The 20,440-nt window shown below is 35.7% G+C and overlaps 1 protein-coding gene across 1 annotated transcript in view; it reads left to right on the forward strand.

The window, feature by feature from the left end:
• The window catches only part of GUCY1A2 (guanylate cyclase 1, soluble, alpha 2), a 237,160-nt gene that overhangs the window by 163,177 nt on the left and 53,543 nt on the right, over positions 1-20,440 (forward strand). Inside the window, exon 7 of the mRNA XM_006765341.1 lies at positions 7,523-7,666. Within this exon, the coding sequence (XP_006765404.1) occupies positions 7,523-7,666 (144 nt within the window). The remainder of the gene's footprint in view (positions 1-7,522; positions 7,667-20,440) is intronic.

A 20,440-nucleotide genomic window follows, 5' to 3' on the forward strand; every position in this document is an offset into this window, starting at 1 on the left:
GTGGTGTATCTCACTCAGTATTGTTTTAATTTGTGTTTCCCTGATGACATATGATGTGAAGGCCTTTTCATATTAATTTTTTCCATCTGTATATCTTCTTTGGTGTCATGTCTGGTAAGGTGTTTGTATCATTTTTTTAAAAATCAGATTTTTTTTAATTGTTGAATTTTAAGAGTTCTTTAAATATTTTGTATAATGGTCCTTTATCAGTTGTGTCTTTTCCAAATATGTTTTCCCAATCTGTGGCTTGTCTTCTCCTTCTCTTGATATCATCTTTCATAGTACAGAAGTTTTTAATTTTAATAAAGTTTAGCTTATTAGATTTTTCTTTTATAGATTGTGTCTTTGTCTTTGTTATTGTATCCAAAAAGGCATCACAATACCCAGGGTGGTCTAGGCTTTCTTTTATGTTATCTTCTAGGAGTTTCATAGTTTTCCATTCTATATTTATGTCTGTGATCATGTTGAGTTCATTTTTGTGAAGGGTGGAAGGTCTGTGTCTAGATCCTCTCTTTTTGTTTTTTTGTTTTTCCTTGTGGGTGTCCAGTTGTTCCAGCATCATTTGTCCTAGAGACTACCTTTGCTCCATATGTTGTTTTTCTACCTTTTTCAACAATCAGTTGACTATATTGGGGGTATATTTCTGAGATCTCTATTGTGTTCCACTGATGAATTTGCTTATTCTTCCACCAATACCACACTGTCTTGATTACTATAACTATATAATAAGTCTTGAAACTTAACTGTTTTGACAGCAACTAACATTGTTTAGAATTTATTATATGTTTACTAAAAATTATAGCAGACATTCACCATATTCTGGGAAAATGTTTAGAATTCTGGTAAATCAAGAATCTCTGGAAACTTTGTTTTTGAAAATAATAGACTCAATACTTATTTTTATAAAGAGTGAATGGATAGATTTAGAATAGTAACTGAATATAAATGCAAGGGTGGGAAGTATAGAAAGTTTGTAAAGATCATTGAGTTATTCATTGTGATTGGAACATGGACTAAATTAAAGTGATAGTGGTGAATAAAAGTGGAGTCATACTAGTGAAGATCTTAGAAGACAGTTTACTATACAGGGGAAAGAATTGTTCAGTCTCCCACATCTAACTTGAGAATTTAGAAAGAAATTTTGATTGGGTATTTAGATATATTTTTCTTTGCTAATCTGCCTCGGTATTCAATAGTCTTCATGATAAACAACCTGGAGCCTGGCAACAGTATTTTCTTCATGATTGAGATTCCTGGGCAGAACTGAAATGTACTTTGATAGATCTACTGAGAGCTTTATCAGGAAAAGAGCTTTCTTTGATAGGCAGTCATTTGGGTTCTATTTTCCCTCATTTGGGAATAGTTCCCAGGCTAAATCACTGTTCTATTTATATCCATGACCTCCTTTTTCAATGCTGTATCAGCTGAGCACTACAGAGACTTCCTTAAGAGAAGTAGTATTTGGGTCAGAAACATCAACTAAAGTGAGTGTAATTAGATAGATTATATTTTTAAGGAATGAAGATATTTCTTGAAGCTTTGTTAGTAAATTTTTAAAGTTGTTTACATTTGAATTGCTAAACCATTATGCACAATTCACTTGGAAGTATTTAATTAAACTCAACAAACTTACTTTGGATCATTGAATATCTACTGTGCTAGGTGATTCTCAGCATTTGGGGTGTATGTGTGGGGGCCAGAAGTTGTAATCTAAGTTTCTGACAAATAAGGAAGTATCTGGAGAAGTTTATTGTCCCTATGGGTAGAGTGAAAGAGGAGTACATGGGAATGAATGGCTGGAGTTCAGGATAGAAGTGCTTTTCTCTTTTCTGAAAACTCATTGGCTCTTAAAAGAAGTGACTATCTGGATGAATGTTGTAATATTTTTAACTCACATCATATACCACGAGTCTTCAAATTTTGAGAATCATAAAATACACCATAAAATACACGTGAAAATGCATATAGCTGGGAGTCTGATTTAGGTGGGGCATGGGGCTCTAATGTTTACCAAGTACTTTTGGGTGATTCTTACACAGGTGGTCCTGAGAGTTGCATTTGGAAAGCTTTCTGAGAGAACAATTCCTGGGAAATAATTTCAGAGTTTCCCAAAAATGTAGAAATTAGATATAATTTAAAACAATTGATAAAACTCTTACTTAGTATTCTGACCCTTTGCCCCTTCTTTAGCGTTAGGTCACAGGGCTGTGGCAATATTCAGGCTACCCCATCCTGCCAGTCATCACCTGTGATGCCTCAGTTTTCTCTGGAATCTCTGGTACTGGTGAGAGGTCTGCATTCAGGAGGGAAGCCCCCCACCACATCCTGTTAATGTTAGGTGGAATGCCCTACAGAGACCTGGTTTACAGTGGAATAGAACTCTCAGGCAATAGCTGGTATGGGGGGTTGCCTGACAAATATGCCATCTTCTCAATGGCAGCTAAATAGATTAGGAGAGTGATGGAAGTGGTGGATGAAAAGCAGGTGGAGAGACGGATCCTGGAAAAAGAAAAAGTGGTGGAGGAGGAGGTACAAGTAAAGATGATGGAATGATGTCCATGGGGAGAGGAATAGAAGTTGTGAAAGAAAATAAAGTGTTAGAGGTAAAGGAGGTGGTAAGGCTGTGGCCAGTGGATATGATGCCTTCAAGGACTTTCTTCAGTCTGGATTTAGGGACAGTGAATACTCAGGCTGGCAGGGCCCTCCTCCAGCGGGAATCCACGTTTGGGCAAATGCAGTGGCACTTGAGTGAGGGTACAAGATTCATCAATTAAAATGTACCCACATTCTGGGACACCACCTTTTGGAATAAACCCTCCAAAACCATGCTTATTGGCTACCATGCAGATTTCCTGAGGTTCATATCAACTAGGAGTGAAAGAGTTCAGATATCTCAGGACAGGCTACAAGATTGCTGTGGCTATTCGAGGTATTTTTTGATTCCATATAAATTTTTGGAGTATTTGTTCTAGGTCTGTGAAATATGACATTGCTATTTTAATAGGGCAATTTACAATAGCTAATATTTGGAAACAGCCTAAGTGCCCATCAGCAAATAAGTAGATTAAAAAACTGTGGTACATCTACACAATGGAATACTATGCAGCTGTAAAAAAGAAAGAACTCTTATCATTTGCAAAATATGCATGGACCAGAGAGAATTATGCTAAGAGAAATAAGCCAGTCAGAGAAAGATAAGTATCACATGATGTCACTCATATGTGGACTCTAATGAACAACGTAAACTGATGAACATAAATAGACCCAGAGATATAGGAACATCGAACAGACAGTCAAACCTCAGAGGGAAGGCATGAGAATGTGGGAAGGGAGGAGGGAAAAGATCAAACAATGAACTCATATGCTTATACGGCATGACCCATGGACACAGACAATAGAGTGGTGAAGGCCTGGGGGTGGGATGGGGTGGTGAGGTCAATGGGGGAGAAAGGGGACATATGTAATACTTTCAACAATAAAAATAAAAATAAAAATAAATAAATAAATAAAACTAAAGTAGATAAACAGAGTGAATACATAAGAAGTTTGTTTCTGCCTTAATCAGTTTGGCTAAGTGGACAGAGTGTCGGCCTGCGGACTGAAAGGTCCCAGGATGGATTCCAGACAAGGGCATATACCTTGGTTGTGGACACATCCCCAGTAGGAGCTGTGCAGGAGGCAGCTGAACTATGTTTCTAACTCTCTTTCACTATCCCTGACTCTCTGTAAAGAAATCAATGTGATATATTTTTTAAAAAATTTTTAAAAAGCTTATTTCTGAAATGAGAGAATTTTGACAATAAGGGATTGAGAAGAAGATATATTGAGATAGGCCACTTCTTTAAAGTTTGATAAAGACAGCGATAAAAGTAATTGTGGGACAACATTTGTACATAATATTTTTAGTATTTATACCTCCTTTTCTATGTTCAGAAAAGAATATAAAGTTTGCAGACATTTGCATAGCACTGTCTTTTCCATCTCCATGCATAGTTTAGCCATCTTTATTTTTGTTCTTATTTAAGAGCAGGTTGGAGATGCTGAAAATAAAGAAAATGCACTATTTTAGGTGATCCATTGTATTTAAAATTTTATTTTAAAAACACTGATGCAATTATAAAGGAATTCAAAACATAGTCAACTTTATGGCAGCTTTTTTTGTAGTATGTTCACAATTTCCATTTGTTTTACTTTGGTTTAACTCAAGGGAACATCCTCAAGATCAACTGTAATTGATACATAATGCTTTCACTTCAGCAACTCCTCATGAGGCAAAGTCAACTAATGATTTCGAGTAGAAGCCACTAGAATTTTCACATATACTTAATTCTGCTGAACATGTATAGTGATGTGTTTTTAGAGCAAAGCACGGAGCTTTGCCTGTGCGCTGCATTACTAAGACGGTAGTATGTCAGCCAAGATTTTCAGGTTAAGATGCTGAATATATCTGCAAGGAAAGAAAAACATCACACAAGATATACTGCCTGTTCTTTACAGACACCTGTGTATATGAAAAACTTTTAAACTATTCCCTATTCACTCATTATTCACTAGTGCTATTTGCCAAATGTTACTGGCTCTTCTATGGGCACAAGATTGGTAGCATTTTCCCATCCTCTTTATGTTAAGCATACAGCCGTGTGACTTTCTTCAGTGAATAAATCTTAAGAAGAAGCTATATATGTCACATCTGGGCACAGCTTTAAAAGCTGGCGTATAATTTGTCAGAGCTTCCTTTCCTCTGTCATGACAACCAGCTCCGGGTGAGGAGGTGCTGTTAGCCTTGTCCCTGAGTGAAGAGACATAGCAAGGTCTTTCTCTCCTCTGCCCCAGGCTTTTAACCCACATGAATATGTAGCACGAATCAGAAACAAACCCTTGTTATTTTAGGGAATTCAGGTTTGGAGGTTATTTTGTTAATGCAGCACAGTCTAGCCTAGTATGGTGGACACATCTTTTAGATTTTTTTAAATTTTATTTTGGGTGTTTATGAATAATTGTAAGAATGTTACATTTTACTAAGGGCCATTCTTTTTTGTGTCCATTTATTGACTCTTTCTTGATCCTGTTATTTCTGGTTGCTATTCTGACTTCAACTATTTGGGAACTTAAAGCTATAACATCTTACACGATATGTATGAGTTTAAATGAGAATTTGTTATATTTATGTTGTGCACATATTTATCTTCTACTTCATTAGATTTATGTTTTGTATCAATTAGTAACATATTGGTTCATCTTATCTGCACTATTATGCTACAGTAGAGGCCCGGTGCACGGCATTTGTGCACTTGGAGGGGGGTCCTTCAGCCCAGCCTGTGCCCTCTCACAGTCCGGGACCCCTTGGAGGATAAGCGGTCAGATGGACTCCTTAGCGCTGCTGAGGAGGTGGGAGAGGCTCCTGCCACCGCTGCTGCACTCGCCAGCTGTCAGCCCCGGCTTCTGGCTGAGTGGCACTCCCCCGTAGGAGTGCACTGACCACTAGGGGGCAGCTCCTGCATTAAGTGTCTTCCTCCTGGTGGTCAGTGCGCATCATAGCAACCGGTTGTTCCACTATACTGTCTATTTGCATATTAGGATTTTATTATATAGGATACTCCTATGGAGTAAGTGCAACATATAACTAATCCTTACTCTTTTGGTATAATTTCTGGAAATGCACATTTAGTGGTACTCAATAAACTTTTGCTGAAAAGATAATGGAGATGATGCTACTGAGGAAAATGATGACAGTTGGGATTTCAGGAAGAGATCATGCTCCAGGAACACATATGCACAGAGTGACTGTGACACAATTCAGTTTATACAAATAAATTGACTATGTGTTCTAATATCCAGAAATCAGAAGCTAGTTTCAAAGTACATAGCTAACAGTGTTCTAGATTTTAAAATTGTGTAGAAATACAAAAGGACGAGATAAATGTGAGAATTAGCAAAAGGTTTTGTGTTTCTAAGGAAGAAATAATAAATGGCCACATATTAACGTTTATTATTTGCTGGGTGTCTTTCTGAGTGGAGATTCTTTGGGGGTAGTATATTCTACTCTTAGGAATAAACACTTTGCCAATTCACATTGCATTTTCTTTCTGTTCTTATATGATTTTATTTCCATTTTTCTGGCACCAGAAAACAGATCTTGAAATAAAAATTTTGAAGTTCATGATAGGCCTGAGGGTACTGGAATCACTTTTTAATGTGTATTTCCTGATAAGATTCTGATAAGCAAGTGATAATTTTGGCTTCTTAGGCTTCTTAAGTTTTCTCATCATATTGTCTAAGTTAATGGTCACAGAATTTAATGTAGTACAGTACATCTTTTAATACATCTATAGTATTAGAATACATTCACGTGAAATTTAATTATGGCTATTAAGTCTTAACTAATAGAATATCTTATAATTCTTGGTATATTTAAGATAAAGCATGTCTGGTCATTTAAAGGCATTTTTTCCTACGCAGATCTACATGACTCTGATGGGGAAAAAAAGTGAAATGAGAAAACAATTAGAATGTCTGTTATAATCATGGTAAACATGGTAGATTAATTTATTCATTTGGTAGATATTTGTTAAATATCTACATTTTAACACCATATAATCCCTGTGAATATAAAGATAAAAATACAGATATTGCATTTTTAAAGAGCTTACATCATAACCAGGAGTATATATTAATTATACATAGATAGATGTTGATTATAGCCTATGATTAAAACTATAGCTAAGTGGTGTGGAAAGTGCTAAAACAGAATAGAAGAAAGGATTTGTTCCACTAGGAAACTAATAGAGGGCCATGGAGGGCTACAGAGAAAATATGATATTGGAATTGAGCATTTTATACAATATTTCATCTCTTTTCTCTAATTAAAATATTAGAACACTTGAAGATTTTACCATCGTATTTACTTTGGATAACTAGTGAACTTTCCTCTGAAAATAAGCTGTGCCCCAATTTTTATGCCTATTCTATGCTTTGGAAATTTGGGAATTTTAACCTGGGGTCAATATTTAAAATATTGAACAAAAGCAATGGCAATTCAGAATGGATGCTGACAACAGAATTAGAACAGGTTCAGAGAGACTCTCACAGTGCCTGTTAACTCTTTAATGATGGGACTCTGCATGGGATTGTGCACAGGAATTACTCATCTCAAATATAGCCACTATTGAAGGTTTGAGGAAGATGAGCAGGCGGCTTTGGAAAAGGTCATTGTTTAGAAACTGCCTGGATAAAATACTGACAATTCTTTTTTTGCAGAGCATATTATTTTATGTTCCAGTTGTTCTTGGTTTCAGGGATCATCCATAGTGATACTGTTGATGAGCAGCCCTGGCGTGAGATGCCAGCATTTGACTGAGGCTGTTTGCAAACTCGGCTCTGATTGTTCTCAGTGGCCTAATTGCTTAATTTGCCGGTGTTTTGCTGACATGCTTTTCAGCAGCATTTGTGATTGCAGATAACTAATCATTTCTATTCCGGCCGTTTATCACATGTTTGCATTTGATTTGTCTGATTGCTGCAGGTGGAAACAATAGGTGACGCATACTGTGTCGCTGCAGGCCTGCACAGGAAAAGCCTCTGCCATGCGAAGCCCATTGCGCTCATGGCCCTGAAGATGATGGAGCTTTCAGAAGAGGTGCTGACACCTGACGGGAGGCCCATCCAGGTAGCTCTCTCAACACAACGCTTTGAGTAGTAGTGCGTGCTTAACTGAAGGGAGCAAGACATTCCCTTCTGCATCCTACGTACTGTAACACAGATCTAGATAAGTCGCGTGCTCAAGGAAGATGAGGGATAGCTAGAGGTGACTCATAGAGCCAGGGCCAGAACAAATGGAATGCGGTCTAAAACAGGAGAAGGTGTGTGGAAGGCAAATTACCATGGAGGGGGAACAAAGGAGCTAAAGGATTAGATCAAAGGGAAGAACTTGTTTTCAGTGACCAGGTTACCAAATCCATGCATGAATGATGGTCAGAATGAGTCAGAGAAATAGTCCAAAAAGTGAGGAACAAAAAAAGTAAGAAAATGGACCTGGGCAACTTCCTGTGAGTAGTGTACAGCTATCCCTCATGCAGCCTCAGGCCTCAGGGATCCTTCTGCAATTTTTATGTGACAGAGCTTGAAGATTGGAGCCCAGTAACTGAGGAAACTTTAAAAATGGAAAATGTAACCTTTGGTGAGCTGTGCGCTTTGTGGTACTGATGGCTCCCTGCAGTCTGATAACTACCTGTGAGAATGGATTAGGTCACGTAGCTATCATTTTGCCAGAATCCGGTGGATCCCAAATGTGTTGTTGTTCTGAGTCCTTAGAAACCAGAAATCTTGCATTCGGAGATGTAACCTTGAATTTAAGGCAGCCCCTTTATAACAGCTCACTAACTATGAGTTAAAAAAAATTAGAGAAAATAAAGTCTTAAAATATGAGTACATTTCTAGTTCTGGCTTTATAGCAAATTAGTCCCTGAGTGTCCCTTCTGATGGAATTATTAAAATGCAGGGTTAACCGTTTTTTTAAATGTTGTTTAAAGATTACTAAGCAACAACACCGAAGTTATAGAAAGAGAGAAATGTGCCAATCACACGTGGCTACAGATTGAACAAAATTTAAGTGGTGAACTTAAATGAAGTGCTCTGTCATTAACAGTGAGAGTAGAAAATAGTATTTCCTCTCTGGAGGAAGACAACTTCAATCTCATCTTCAGAGTCTTTCCACAGATAACATTCTCTGGAAAATCAGTGGCTGATATTCAAAATGAAACAAAATAAAATAAATAAGCAAAAACACACACATTCACTCTGGAAAACAAAGCACTATAGATAAGATGAGAAAAACAGACCTGGAGTGTTCTCAAATATCACAATTTTCAGGCAGAATAAAAATTACAATATTTAATATAATTAAAGGAATAAAAGTGAAGTTTTAAAATGTGAGGCAGAAACAGTAGATTTGAAAAAGAACCAGAGAACTTGTATGGAGTCAATATAATATTTTTTTAAAAAGCTCAGTGGATGAATTTAAAAGCAGATTAGACATAGCTGAAGCAAAAACTAGTACACTTAAAGTTAGAACTGAAGAAGTTATCCATATTAAGTTCTGAGACTTAAAAATGGTAAAATATGAATCAGAGACTATAAAATGTAAAATATGAAGGAGTCATGGGGGAGTGAGAAGATGTAATATATGTCCAATTGAGGTTCCAAATGGACTTAATATAGGCAATGCAAAAAGAAAAAAAAATTTGAACTATTAAAAGACATTAATCAATTCTCAGACACAGTAGTTCTAAAGAATTCTACAAAAGATAAATCAGGAACCCCAAAACTAAAGATCTCTTAATGAGACTTCAGTACATCACAGAAAAAGAGGATTTGATAAATGACAATGGTGACTTTTATCAAAGGATGGGCTATTCAATAAATGGTTTGGGATAATTGGTTATCCACGTAAAAAAATATTAAAATTAAATACCTAGTTCATGAGTCTGCACATAAAGCAATTCTGGATGGGTTAAATGTCAAAGATAACACTATCTATAATACTAAAAGTGTAATATGCTAATTAGACTAGATGAACGACCTTCCGGATGAAGCCAGGGCTGCGAGGGCCGAGGCCCTTGCACGAATTTCATGCATCGGGCCTCTAGTAAAACTATAAATTTATAATTGACTTGGAGAACAATTTTTTTTTTTGCAAATAGTAATATTCTTTTTGCTACGAGTGTGGCACAACTTCAAAAGTCTGACAGTGCCACTGTTGGTGAGGTTATGGTGCTGAAGCAAACCTCACACACGGCTGGCGGGAGTGTAAATGGTATAATGTCCTTGGCATTAACCAGCAAGGTTCACTTTATGCCTTTTCTACCACCCAGCAATCGCTCTCCTAGGCATTTGCTCCAGGGAAGTATTTGTGCACGTGTAGCAGAAGTTACACACAGGATTATTTACAGCAATACTTTTCATAATAATCTCAAACTGGAAATAGCTGAAATATCCACCTACTGGATACACTTACACCTTGGGATACTTACTATACAGTTGGGGAAATGAATTCAGCTATTAACATCAACATGGATGAATGTCAAAAGCATAATATTGATGAAAAGAGGCAAGTCATAGAGGAATGCTCTAGTTTTACTGCATTTAATTACATTTCACAACTGGGAAAATTTGAAAACACGTGCTGTTTAGAAATACTTGCATGGATGGAAAAAATGTAAAGGAAAGAAAGGGAATGGTAAATACAAAATTCGTGATGGTGCTTAATTCAAAGGGAAAGAAAGTGATGACGAGAGCGAGGAGGCAGTAGGGAAAATGGACATAGGGGTCATAGTGTGAAATTATTCCTTTTGTTACTACTCTTTAATGTGCACATATATGTTTATACTTGATCATCTTAAAACGTAGAAAGAGAAAACTCCTACCAGTGGTGAAAACAGAAAATCATGGAGCATTAAAAAAAAAACACCCACCTAGTTCAAGTCAGGACATAATTATCTAGTTAATCAAGTATAGGATGGCACTTCTATCATGGTCAGGAGAAACAGGCAAATGCAAGGAAGCTGTCTCAGATCAGCTGCAAACTGCAAATAGACACATTCCACGTTGCATTCGTACCAGCTCTTACATTTTCAAGACTACCAGCCGGGCAGTGTTATCATTTGGGATGGGTTTTCTATGTTGGATTTTCTTTTGCAGGATTTTCTTTTGTATTGAATCATCCTTGTCAAAGCAATGTAAGTGACCAAAGAACAAAAGCAGGGAGTTGTGTTTTACAGCGTGCTCCTCTATATTGTTATTTGTGAGAGACACCATTAGCTCTGTCTCATGAGTCACACAGTCTTATTAAATCCAGGAGAGGAGATGTCCATAAAGATTTAATAAGAATGCAGAAGGAGAATTCAAAAATATTAAAACCACCTTGATAATTTTAGCTTCATTATTATTTTATATTATTTCATGGTTTGGGATTGTTTTCTTTTGGTACATTAATTTGATTTTGAATCATTGGCTTCGAACTTGCTGCCATGGGAACATTTCTAAATTTATTGCAATAATCATTCATTAAAAATATTTGGGTGTTACATTAGAATTGATATGTGATCAGTTGATTGTTTATTTTAAAATATCAAAGTTTTTAGGCTATTTAAAATTTAAGCCATTTGAGTTGTAATACTTGCTCAAAAGAAAACTCCCCAAACCTCACAAATTTTGAAAAATAGATTGGTAATTTTTATATGCCTTCTAAATTTTTGAGGCACCTGTCATGATGGGGAATAGGAAACTGAATTATTATTATAATTGCTTGTAAATGTTTGATAATATCCTTGAATCATTAACTGTAAAATTAACTTTTTTAGTTAACTTGTTTAGTTAACTTTTTTAACTAAACACACACACACACACACACACACACACACACACAGAATATAGCATTTCATTTCTTCACTTCAAGCCAATTATCTTTCTACTAGAAGCCCGATGCACGAAATTTGTGCAGGAGTAGGCCTTCTTTCCCCCAGCTGCAGGCACCAGCTTCCCTCTGACACCCAGGACCCTACTTCCCTCTGCCCCCGGCATCGCCTGGAAGGACATCTGGAATGACATCCAGAAGGACATTTGGTCTAATTAGCACATTACTCTTTTATTATTATAGATAAGAACTCTAATGAAACTCATGATAGTTCTAGACTGAATCTACAAAGCATAATACACAAATATGGTCTGTTTATATAATAAATTCTAAAAATTCAGCCCAAAATGACTTTAATTAAAATTGCTTTAAAAAATAGTGACAAAGAATATTATTTTTTATTTTCTCAATATGATGTTTATTCTAATGCTGCAATCTGCCTATTCCATTTTTCCCTCTCTAGAGGAAATCTGGTTTTCTTATACCTTAAAATATACACAACTGAAGAGAAGTAAAATCAGCTTCACATTCTCTCTTTTGTTTGAACTAGCTATCTGGTGATTTCACTAAAAAATATGATTTCATGCTGTTCATTAATTTGTGAACCTAATATTATCAAAGTATTTTAAATATACTTTTTTTTTACTTCAGAGAGGAAGAAAGAGGGGAAGAGAGATTGAAACATCAATGATGAGAGAGAATCACTGATTGGCTGTCTCCTGCACACCCCCTACTGGGGATTGAGCCCGCAACCCGGGCATGTGTCCTTGGCCAGAATCAAACCTGGGACCCTTTAGTCCACAGGTAGACACTTTACCCACTGAGCCAAACCAGCTAGGGCTCAAAGTATTTTGAATAGAGTTTTTAGTGCGTAAAGACTAACTTTTACTAATAATTTAACCAGTCTTTGATTAAAATGAGAAAACATTTATCACTGTGCTTTTTTGTTTTAAAAAAAGGTAGTAAGGAAAGGGAAGCTGGGTTGAGGTCTGACTAGAGTATGTGATTAAACATATAGTAGGAAGACAAGTAACATTTTCATGATTTAAAGCTTTTGAAAACTGTGTTAGTATCCAGACATCTAAGTTTTATGTCTAGATTTCAGTTTTTAAAAATATTTCCATTGAATTTCATCACATAAATATAAAAATGCAAATTTTCTTCATTAGTTCAGAGAACAGTACATTTTATATAATGAAGCAATTATAGAGATTGTGAAATAGAGTTTAAAATAACATTGTATAGTCATGTTGTAATACTAATGTGTTTAGCAATCTCAATTGCAAATCAGGGAAATGCTATGAATTTCTTTTAACTGCTTAGTTCAAAGGCAGGACTATTAATGTACAATTCACATTAAATTCTAGCTCCTTAGTGCTTCAATTAAGTCTTCTAATGAACTTACAGGATTTTTGAGATTATGAAATAAATATTTTCCAGTTAATTTAAAAGTAGTTGTTATTTATAAAGGAAACCTAATGCTATTATTTTAATATTTGATGGGATTTATTCTTTGCAAATATAGTAATATTTAGTTAGCATCATGAGAGTACAGCCAAAGACTGTAGTTAGAAAAAAAACACACCAACTATTTGAGAACTTGGATTAATTCCCTGTGATTCTTGATAATTTTTTATTTATAAAATTCTAATTAATACTTTTCATCTTGAAGTGTGTATACTTATTTGAAAGGTTCTACCTCTAGAATCTATATCTAAGATGATAAACCTAAGAAGTCAGAAAGAAGTACATAGGCATTATATGAACTCGCTATCAAGATACTCAGCCCACTTCTCCTTTCTTCTCATGTTTATCCATTAAACACATTTTAATTTGTAAAAAAAAATTTTTTTATTTGAGAGAGAGAGGAAGAAAAACAATTCTTCCATTTATATATGCATCCATTGGTTGCTTCTTGTATGTACACTGACCAGGGATCGAACCTGCAACCTTGGCACATTAGGATGACACTCTATCTAACTGAGCTACCCAGCCAGGGTCCATTTTAATTTACTTTTAATCTCCTAGATAATGCACATACTGGCATTTTAGTAAATCATTGTTTTATTATAACAATAATATCCAAAAATATTACATAATATTACTGCTAAAATGTATGCCTAAATCTATTTACTAGTAGATCTATTCTAATAATGAATTTATTTGATACTAGGAATAGGTTTATGTTTTTTAAAAAATAATATGTTTAAAGTATGTTTCACTGACAGTTTACCAGTAGATAAGGTTACAACAGATTCTCTTTTGTATTTTGCTCGTGTTTAATTATGAGAGCTTAAGTTTACATATTCTCTTGAGATCTACCTTCTAACTCACTAATACTCTCCCCAATCAGTTATGAAAATCATCTATCAAACCCATGTATTTAATACTTAATGTTGCTTATAGCATTTTATAGTTTTTTTATTGATTTTTTACAGAGAGGAAGGGAGAGGAATAGAGAGTTAGAAACATCGATGAGAGAGAAAAATCGATCAGCTGCCTCTTGCACAACCCCTACTGGGGATGTGCTGGCAACCAAGGTACATGCCCTTGACCAGAATTAAACCTGGGACCCTTTAGTCTGCAGACTGACATGCTATCCACTGAGCCAAACCAGTTAGGGCTATAGTTTTTTAAGTTCCCATTTATCTAACAAATTTTATATTGTTCTTATTTTCTTAAATATATCAGCCATAGTTAATTTAAACACTTTGCTTAATAAATCTATTCTCTATATCCAGTATGGTCTATTACATAGTTTTTTTATTTACTTAATTTTTAGTCATGTTACTTGACTCATGTGTGCCTAATTATTTTATGTTTTGAGTGCTAGATAGTATGTATCAAAATTATAGAAATAATTTGTGACCTAGAATGATGTTCCCCTCCTGTAGGAAAATTTTGCATGTGCTTCTGGTTGGGAATTGCTAAGAGCTCAAGCCATGAACACTGACTGGGCTTAGGTCTGTGAGGGGAAATTTACTTCTGATTCACCTTACGTTGATGGTATTGCCCTTATACCTGTGGTGTTGCTTTTCAGGGTCTCCTCTCAAAGTATGTAGGGTTAGCTAAGACCGCTAATGTGTGTCCCCGTAGTCCTGTGATGTTTAGAAGTATAAAATTAAATATGGAACTGCCATTTGACCCAGTAATCCTTCCAGGAATATATCCTAAGAAATCTGAAACACCAATCAGAAAGAATATATATACCCCTATGTTCATAGCAGTTCAATTTACAATAGCAAAGATCTGGAAATAGCCCAAGTGCCCATCAGTAGATGAGTGGATAAAAAAAAAGCTGTGGTACATTTACACCATGGAATACTATGCAGCAGTAAAAAAGAAGAATCTCTTACTCTTTGAGACAACATGGAGGGACCTGGAGAGTATTATGCTAAATGAAATGAGCCAGTCAGAGAATGACACTATCACATGATCTCACTCCTATGTGGAACCTAATGAACAACATAAACTGATGAACAAAATAGATCCAGAGACAGAAACGTGGATCCAGACTGTGGAATCTCAGAGGGAAGGCAGGTGGGAAGAGATCAACCAAAGACCTTGTGTGCATAGATGCGTAACCCATGGGCACAGGCAACAGTGTAGTGAAGGCCTGAGGCAGGGGAAGGCTAGAAAGGGCCAGTGGGGAAAAAGGAGAACATATGTAATACTGTCAACAAATTTTTTTTAAAAAAAATTACAGCTCATTTTCTCACCCTCTCAGTCACTTCTGAAGGCAGAAGATGCCCATAGCAGAAAAGCATGCGCAAACTATTGCCGATCTCTCCTCGGGCTCATCTTCTCCCAGGTCTCGCTGCAGTACATTTCCATTGCTTCCATTCCTCCGCTTGCAGAGGGTTGTTCAAATTATATCATCTGCTCTGCCTAGAAATGGCAGTTTAAAGTGATGTATATTTTTATGTGTTTTTTCTTACTAACAATGAGTCACCCTTACTAATCTACATTTATGCCTATTTTCAACCCAAGTCACAGATGAAATTATCTTTAAATGGAGAAGACAGGAACATTTAACTCTATTTAAACTAGCTACCGCAGAACAATACGTAACTTCAGTGGAAGCACTTAAAGGTGTGCAAGTCACGATTCCCAGTTCTTACCATGTCATCACTCTTTCAAGTCCCGCAATAATTCCCGGAGAGAAGTATTGCCATTAGTTCCACTTTATAAGTGAAGGAAGTAAAAGCAAATAGCCAAAGCTCCTAATTGCCAGACACTACAGACATTAAAGAAAAGCATACTAAATCAATTTTATAATGTTGAAGCTTCTCTAGTGCTTTTAATGATGAATTGCCTAACAAGTTAGACTTCATAGCTTTAGTCTTCAAGAATATTTAAATTTATATTAGATGTTCTATTTAAGAGAACGGAAATAAGCAATCTATTTTAGAGATATTCCACCCAAAATGATTAATTTTTAAAATTAGAATTTAAGAGATATAGGCTCAGTTAAGTATGTGGGAGGGTAGTGAGTTTTATCCCATTATTCTTTTGACAATTAAGATCAACAGCCAGGTAGAGTTGTGGGCATCTGTTAGCCGTCATATTCCATTGCTTTTTCCCTGTTTATTTTCCCTTTTTTCATTTTTTATTGTAGATTGTGAGGCAGAAGCTACATATTTTTAAATGACATTATTTTTTCCATAGGGTATTCTTTGAATTTAAAGATTGTGTCCTAAATTCTAGTTAAGTGTTTTTATGTATTGAGTGAAATATTTGTTTTAACGATAGAATTGCTGTCCTGGCTTGGTGCTCTAGGCCAAGATTTAATAGACAGAGCACCCTTATGCCTTATATGACAATCCTTCTGTAGGATGTCAGACTAATGATTTAATACACAATACTATACAGTAATGTGTGTATCGATGAGATAGGATTCCATTGCTAATTTGTTTTCGCTTTTATCTTTTGTCATGATTAGTCCTAATATAGTCACAGACTTTTAATTGTATATTCAGTCTGTCAAAAATTATTTATCAGGCGCACATTTCAAAAAGTGCTGGTCTTGCTGAAAAGTTTTGTTACATTTGTCACACAGATTTTCCAAACAGTTCTTCATGAATGCATTTGCGTCATTTTGCCACAGGGAAAAAAAAATAGTAATAATATATCAGTGAAAGGAAACATAAAACCAAGCAATGAGGAAAAACTGAATTGATTTGCATGAAGTTGTGTTTGTAAAATACAAAATTGCTTCATTTGATTTTGTGCAGCCATTTTCACAGTTCCCCATTTTCAGGAGAGAAATGCATTTTCAGTGGAGACTTGGTTTAAACATTATATGAAGTTTCTCTGTTAAGTAATATCATGATGGGGTAAATACCCTTAAAGAGATTATAATCTATTTCATTTATTTAGCCTATCTTCAGGGGGTGCCCCTCCCAGAGTATTTTACAATGTCCTAACAAAGGGCTAAACATTATATTAGTAAAGGCATTCATTTTCATTCAATTCTCTGTGGTGTGCTTTAGAAGTGTGAGGCCTCCAAGTAGTTAGGCAGCTCATGTTCTTATTTACCTGAGTTTTAGTAAAGAGTCAGAATATCTGCCTTGCCATTTCTCACTCATAAAGAGATTTTAAGACATGATTTCCCAAACCCATTTTGGGGATAGGTCAGCCCATTATATTTTGGAGTAAGGTCCCTTTTTCTGGCATCATTGAACAAAAGAGCTCTTATCTTTTACTGCCAGTTTGACTTACTCTCTTTTATGGCTAATTCTCATATGCACATATGTCCACATTAGCAGTTTGAATCTGACAATACCAAAAATGATGCACAATTAGCAAGAGAGATTAATTCGTAAAACAGTAATGTGCTGTCTGCACACTAACCACCCTGTTAGGTTTTATGTCCTTGGTTATTCTGTCTCAAAATCTCACATCTAGCTCCAAATAAACATTTAAAAATTATTTCAGAGTAACTTTATAGTTTTCTGAAATTACACAAAGTAACTGACCCCTGAAAATTAGCACACAAAAGATAATCAACCAACCATAATCTCAGCATATATTTTGTTTTGTATTGTTTTTTTCTATAAATTGGAAGGGAGGAAGGGAAGGAGAGTGAGAGAGTTGGTGGGGGGAATGAAAGTGAGAGACACAGCGATGGTTGTTTCCCCACGTACCCCAACTTGGGCTGGGGATCAAACCCGCAACCCAGGTATATAATCTTCAGCTGGAATTGAACCCATTACCCTTTGGTGCTTTGCCAATGCTCTAGACACTGAACAACACTGGCCTGGGCTGTTGTGTATTTTTTAAAATACTTTTTAATGATTTCAGAGAAGTAGGGAGAGGGAGAGAAAGATAGAAACATCAATGATGAGAGAGAATCATTGATCAGCTGCCTTCTGTACACCCCCTGTTGGGGATGGAGCCCACAACCTGGGCATGTGCCCTGACCAGGAATTGAACTTTGACCTCCTGGTTCATAGGTTGAAGCTCAACCATTGAGCCACACTGGCTGGGCTGTTGTATATTCTTAAAGCCCTTTTCCCCACCTCTAAATATACAAAAACATAGTAATGCAAAAGTAGATTTCTTAAATAATTAAATGGACTTTATTCAATGAAGCAAAGTTGGGAGATACCAAGTACCGATTACATACATGTGTCCTAAATACATAGGAGAGACGTGGCAAGCTCCAGGAAGCATTTTTCATTGTTATTAATTCAATTTGATTTTGTATTTTTTTGGTTCTTACAATTGGATTTTTGAGTAATTGAAAGGCAACTCTTTAATCAGCTGAGTTGCAAGTATGGTATGAACAATTCAATGTCACAAGTGATTTCAGAAATCTGTTAAGCATTGTGTTGATGTCATGTCAGCCATATGGTAATTGTTTGGGTCACTACTATATTCCTTATTTGGAGTGTGGTTTCCTAGCAACTCATGATTTTTCCTAATGGCTGAATTGATTTCTGCACATTTGTAATGCTTCCTACTACATCAGAAATTGTCACCTTATGTGCCAATGTTACAAGATCAAATTTACATGTAGATTCAATTCTAAGAAATTATTCTGCTTTATAACTTGCCTTTCTTGTTGTTAAAAGGTTAAACCAACCATAAAAATATAAATTAATAAAACCTCATTAATTCACACCTCACTCTTTGAGGAAATATCATTTTGACAATGATATCCGAAATACATGCATATAGCTCCCAGGGGGAGACATGTTGAAGTTGAAGAACCAGAGTTATTTTGATGGTCAAATGATCATACAATCAGCAGGTTGATAGAAACATAGGCTCAGACTATGCACTGAATGTTTCAGAGGATGAAAGGCTTTTACTTTGAAGGCAGTTTATTGTTCCAACTGAGAGGAAGCCTGCTTCTGCGTGATCCTGGCTGGAAACTTGCTGGGAGTGACTTTCACTCCTTTGTTCAACAGGTGTTTTGGGGATATTTACTGTTTTCTAGACAATGGGTTAGGCCCTGGGAATATAAGAAAAGCAAATATAACATGGCCCCGACCCTCCCAGAAATTACATTTTATGGAATCAACACCTATCAATCATTGACATGGTTAGCAAGTGGAAATAGACACTTGGATTTCTCTCAGTAATGTTTCTGTCTTAATAGTGACAGATTTTTGTTAGGTTTTTGGAAAAATTTGGCTGAGACTTAAATTATTCTCAGAGACAATATTTAAGATATTGTACATTCAGACCTACAGTATTTTGGTGTCTTCGTAGACTTGGTATATATCTAGGGAAGTGGAGTTGAAAGACATTGAAAACCAACTATCTGCACTAGTTGTTGGTTTGATAGTTTATATGTCATCTCATTTAATCTACACAATAACCCTATGATAGTCACATATGTAGTTCTTACGTATTTTAAAGTTCAAGAAATAAGACCTCAAGGGGTTAAAGAATATATGTTAAAATCAGGGTAAAATAATATATACCCTATATCGTCTATATGTCAGATTTGTGCCAGGTGTTTTATAAACTTTTTCTCTTTTATTCCTGCACCCCCCAAACTATACAGAGTAAGTTTTATTCATCTTATTTTACATTTGAATAATTTGGAATTCAGAAGCTTACATAATTTGACCAAGATTATGTAGCTAGTCAACTGCAGAACTAAATTTGAACATGCATGTATCTGCTTGAAAAAAACAAAACAAAAAAACTTTGAATTTTGTTACACCATACTGGTCAGTAGCTCACTAGAATACCCAGAATAGAATCGTTATCTGAATATTTAATAACTGTTGCTTCTCACATAAGTCTACTGTGTTCCAGGTATTGTGCTAAGCTAGAATGTGTGCACACTCTCTTTCTCTCACTTATTCTCTCTCCATTCTCTCTTTCACCACACACACACACGCAGAGACACACATGTGGTTAATTTACTTACAGTATTATGTGTATCTGCTAAGCATATTTTAATACTTGTGAGATATATACCCTATATTTATTATGTTTTTCTGTACATATACACCTATGATAAAGTTTAATTTATAAATTAGACAATTTCATGGATAAGAAATTTTTTCTTACTGTAGATCTTAGCAATCTCAGCATATGATTTTTTCTTTCCTTATGAAATAAAAAAACTTTCACCTTTTCACCTAAAGAAAACACTTTACCACTTCTCCTTGGCATATCTGAAATGCTATGGGGTCATTATTACGTAAAATAAGGGTGACTTGAACACAAGCATTGAGATACCATAACAGTTGATTTGGTAACATAAATGATTACTGAGTGACCAGTGGGTGGGTAGCATATACAGTGTGGATATGCTGGACAAAGAGATGATTCACATCCCAGGTGGGATGGAGTGTGACAACATAAGATTTCGTTATGCTGGACGGAACAGTTTGCAATTTAAAACTTATGAACTGTTTATTTTTGGAATTTTTAATTTAATGTTTTCAGTTGACTGCGGATAACTGAAACCTGGGAAAGTGAAACCGCAGAGGGGGTGAGGACTAATGTACGCATTACATGTTATTATATGTCTTAAAATAACGTGGATCGTGAGTCCGTTGTTAT

Source organism: Myotis davidii, unplaced genomic scaffold (genome assembly GCF_000327345.1).
Source record: "Myotis davidii unplaced genomic scaffold, ASM32734v1 scaffold600, whole genome shotgun sequence".
NCBI lineage: Eukaryota > Metazoa > Chordata > Mammalia > Chiroptera > Vespertilionidae > Myotis > Myotis davidii.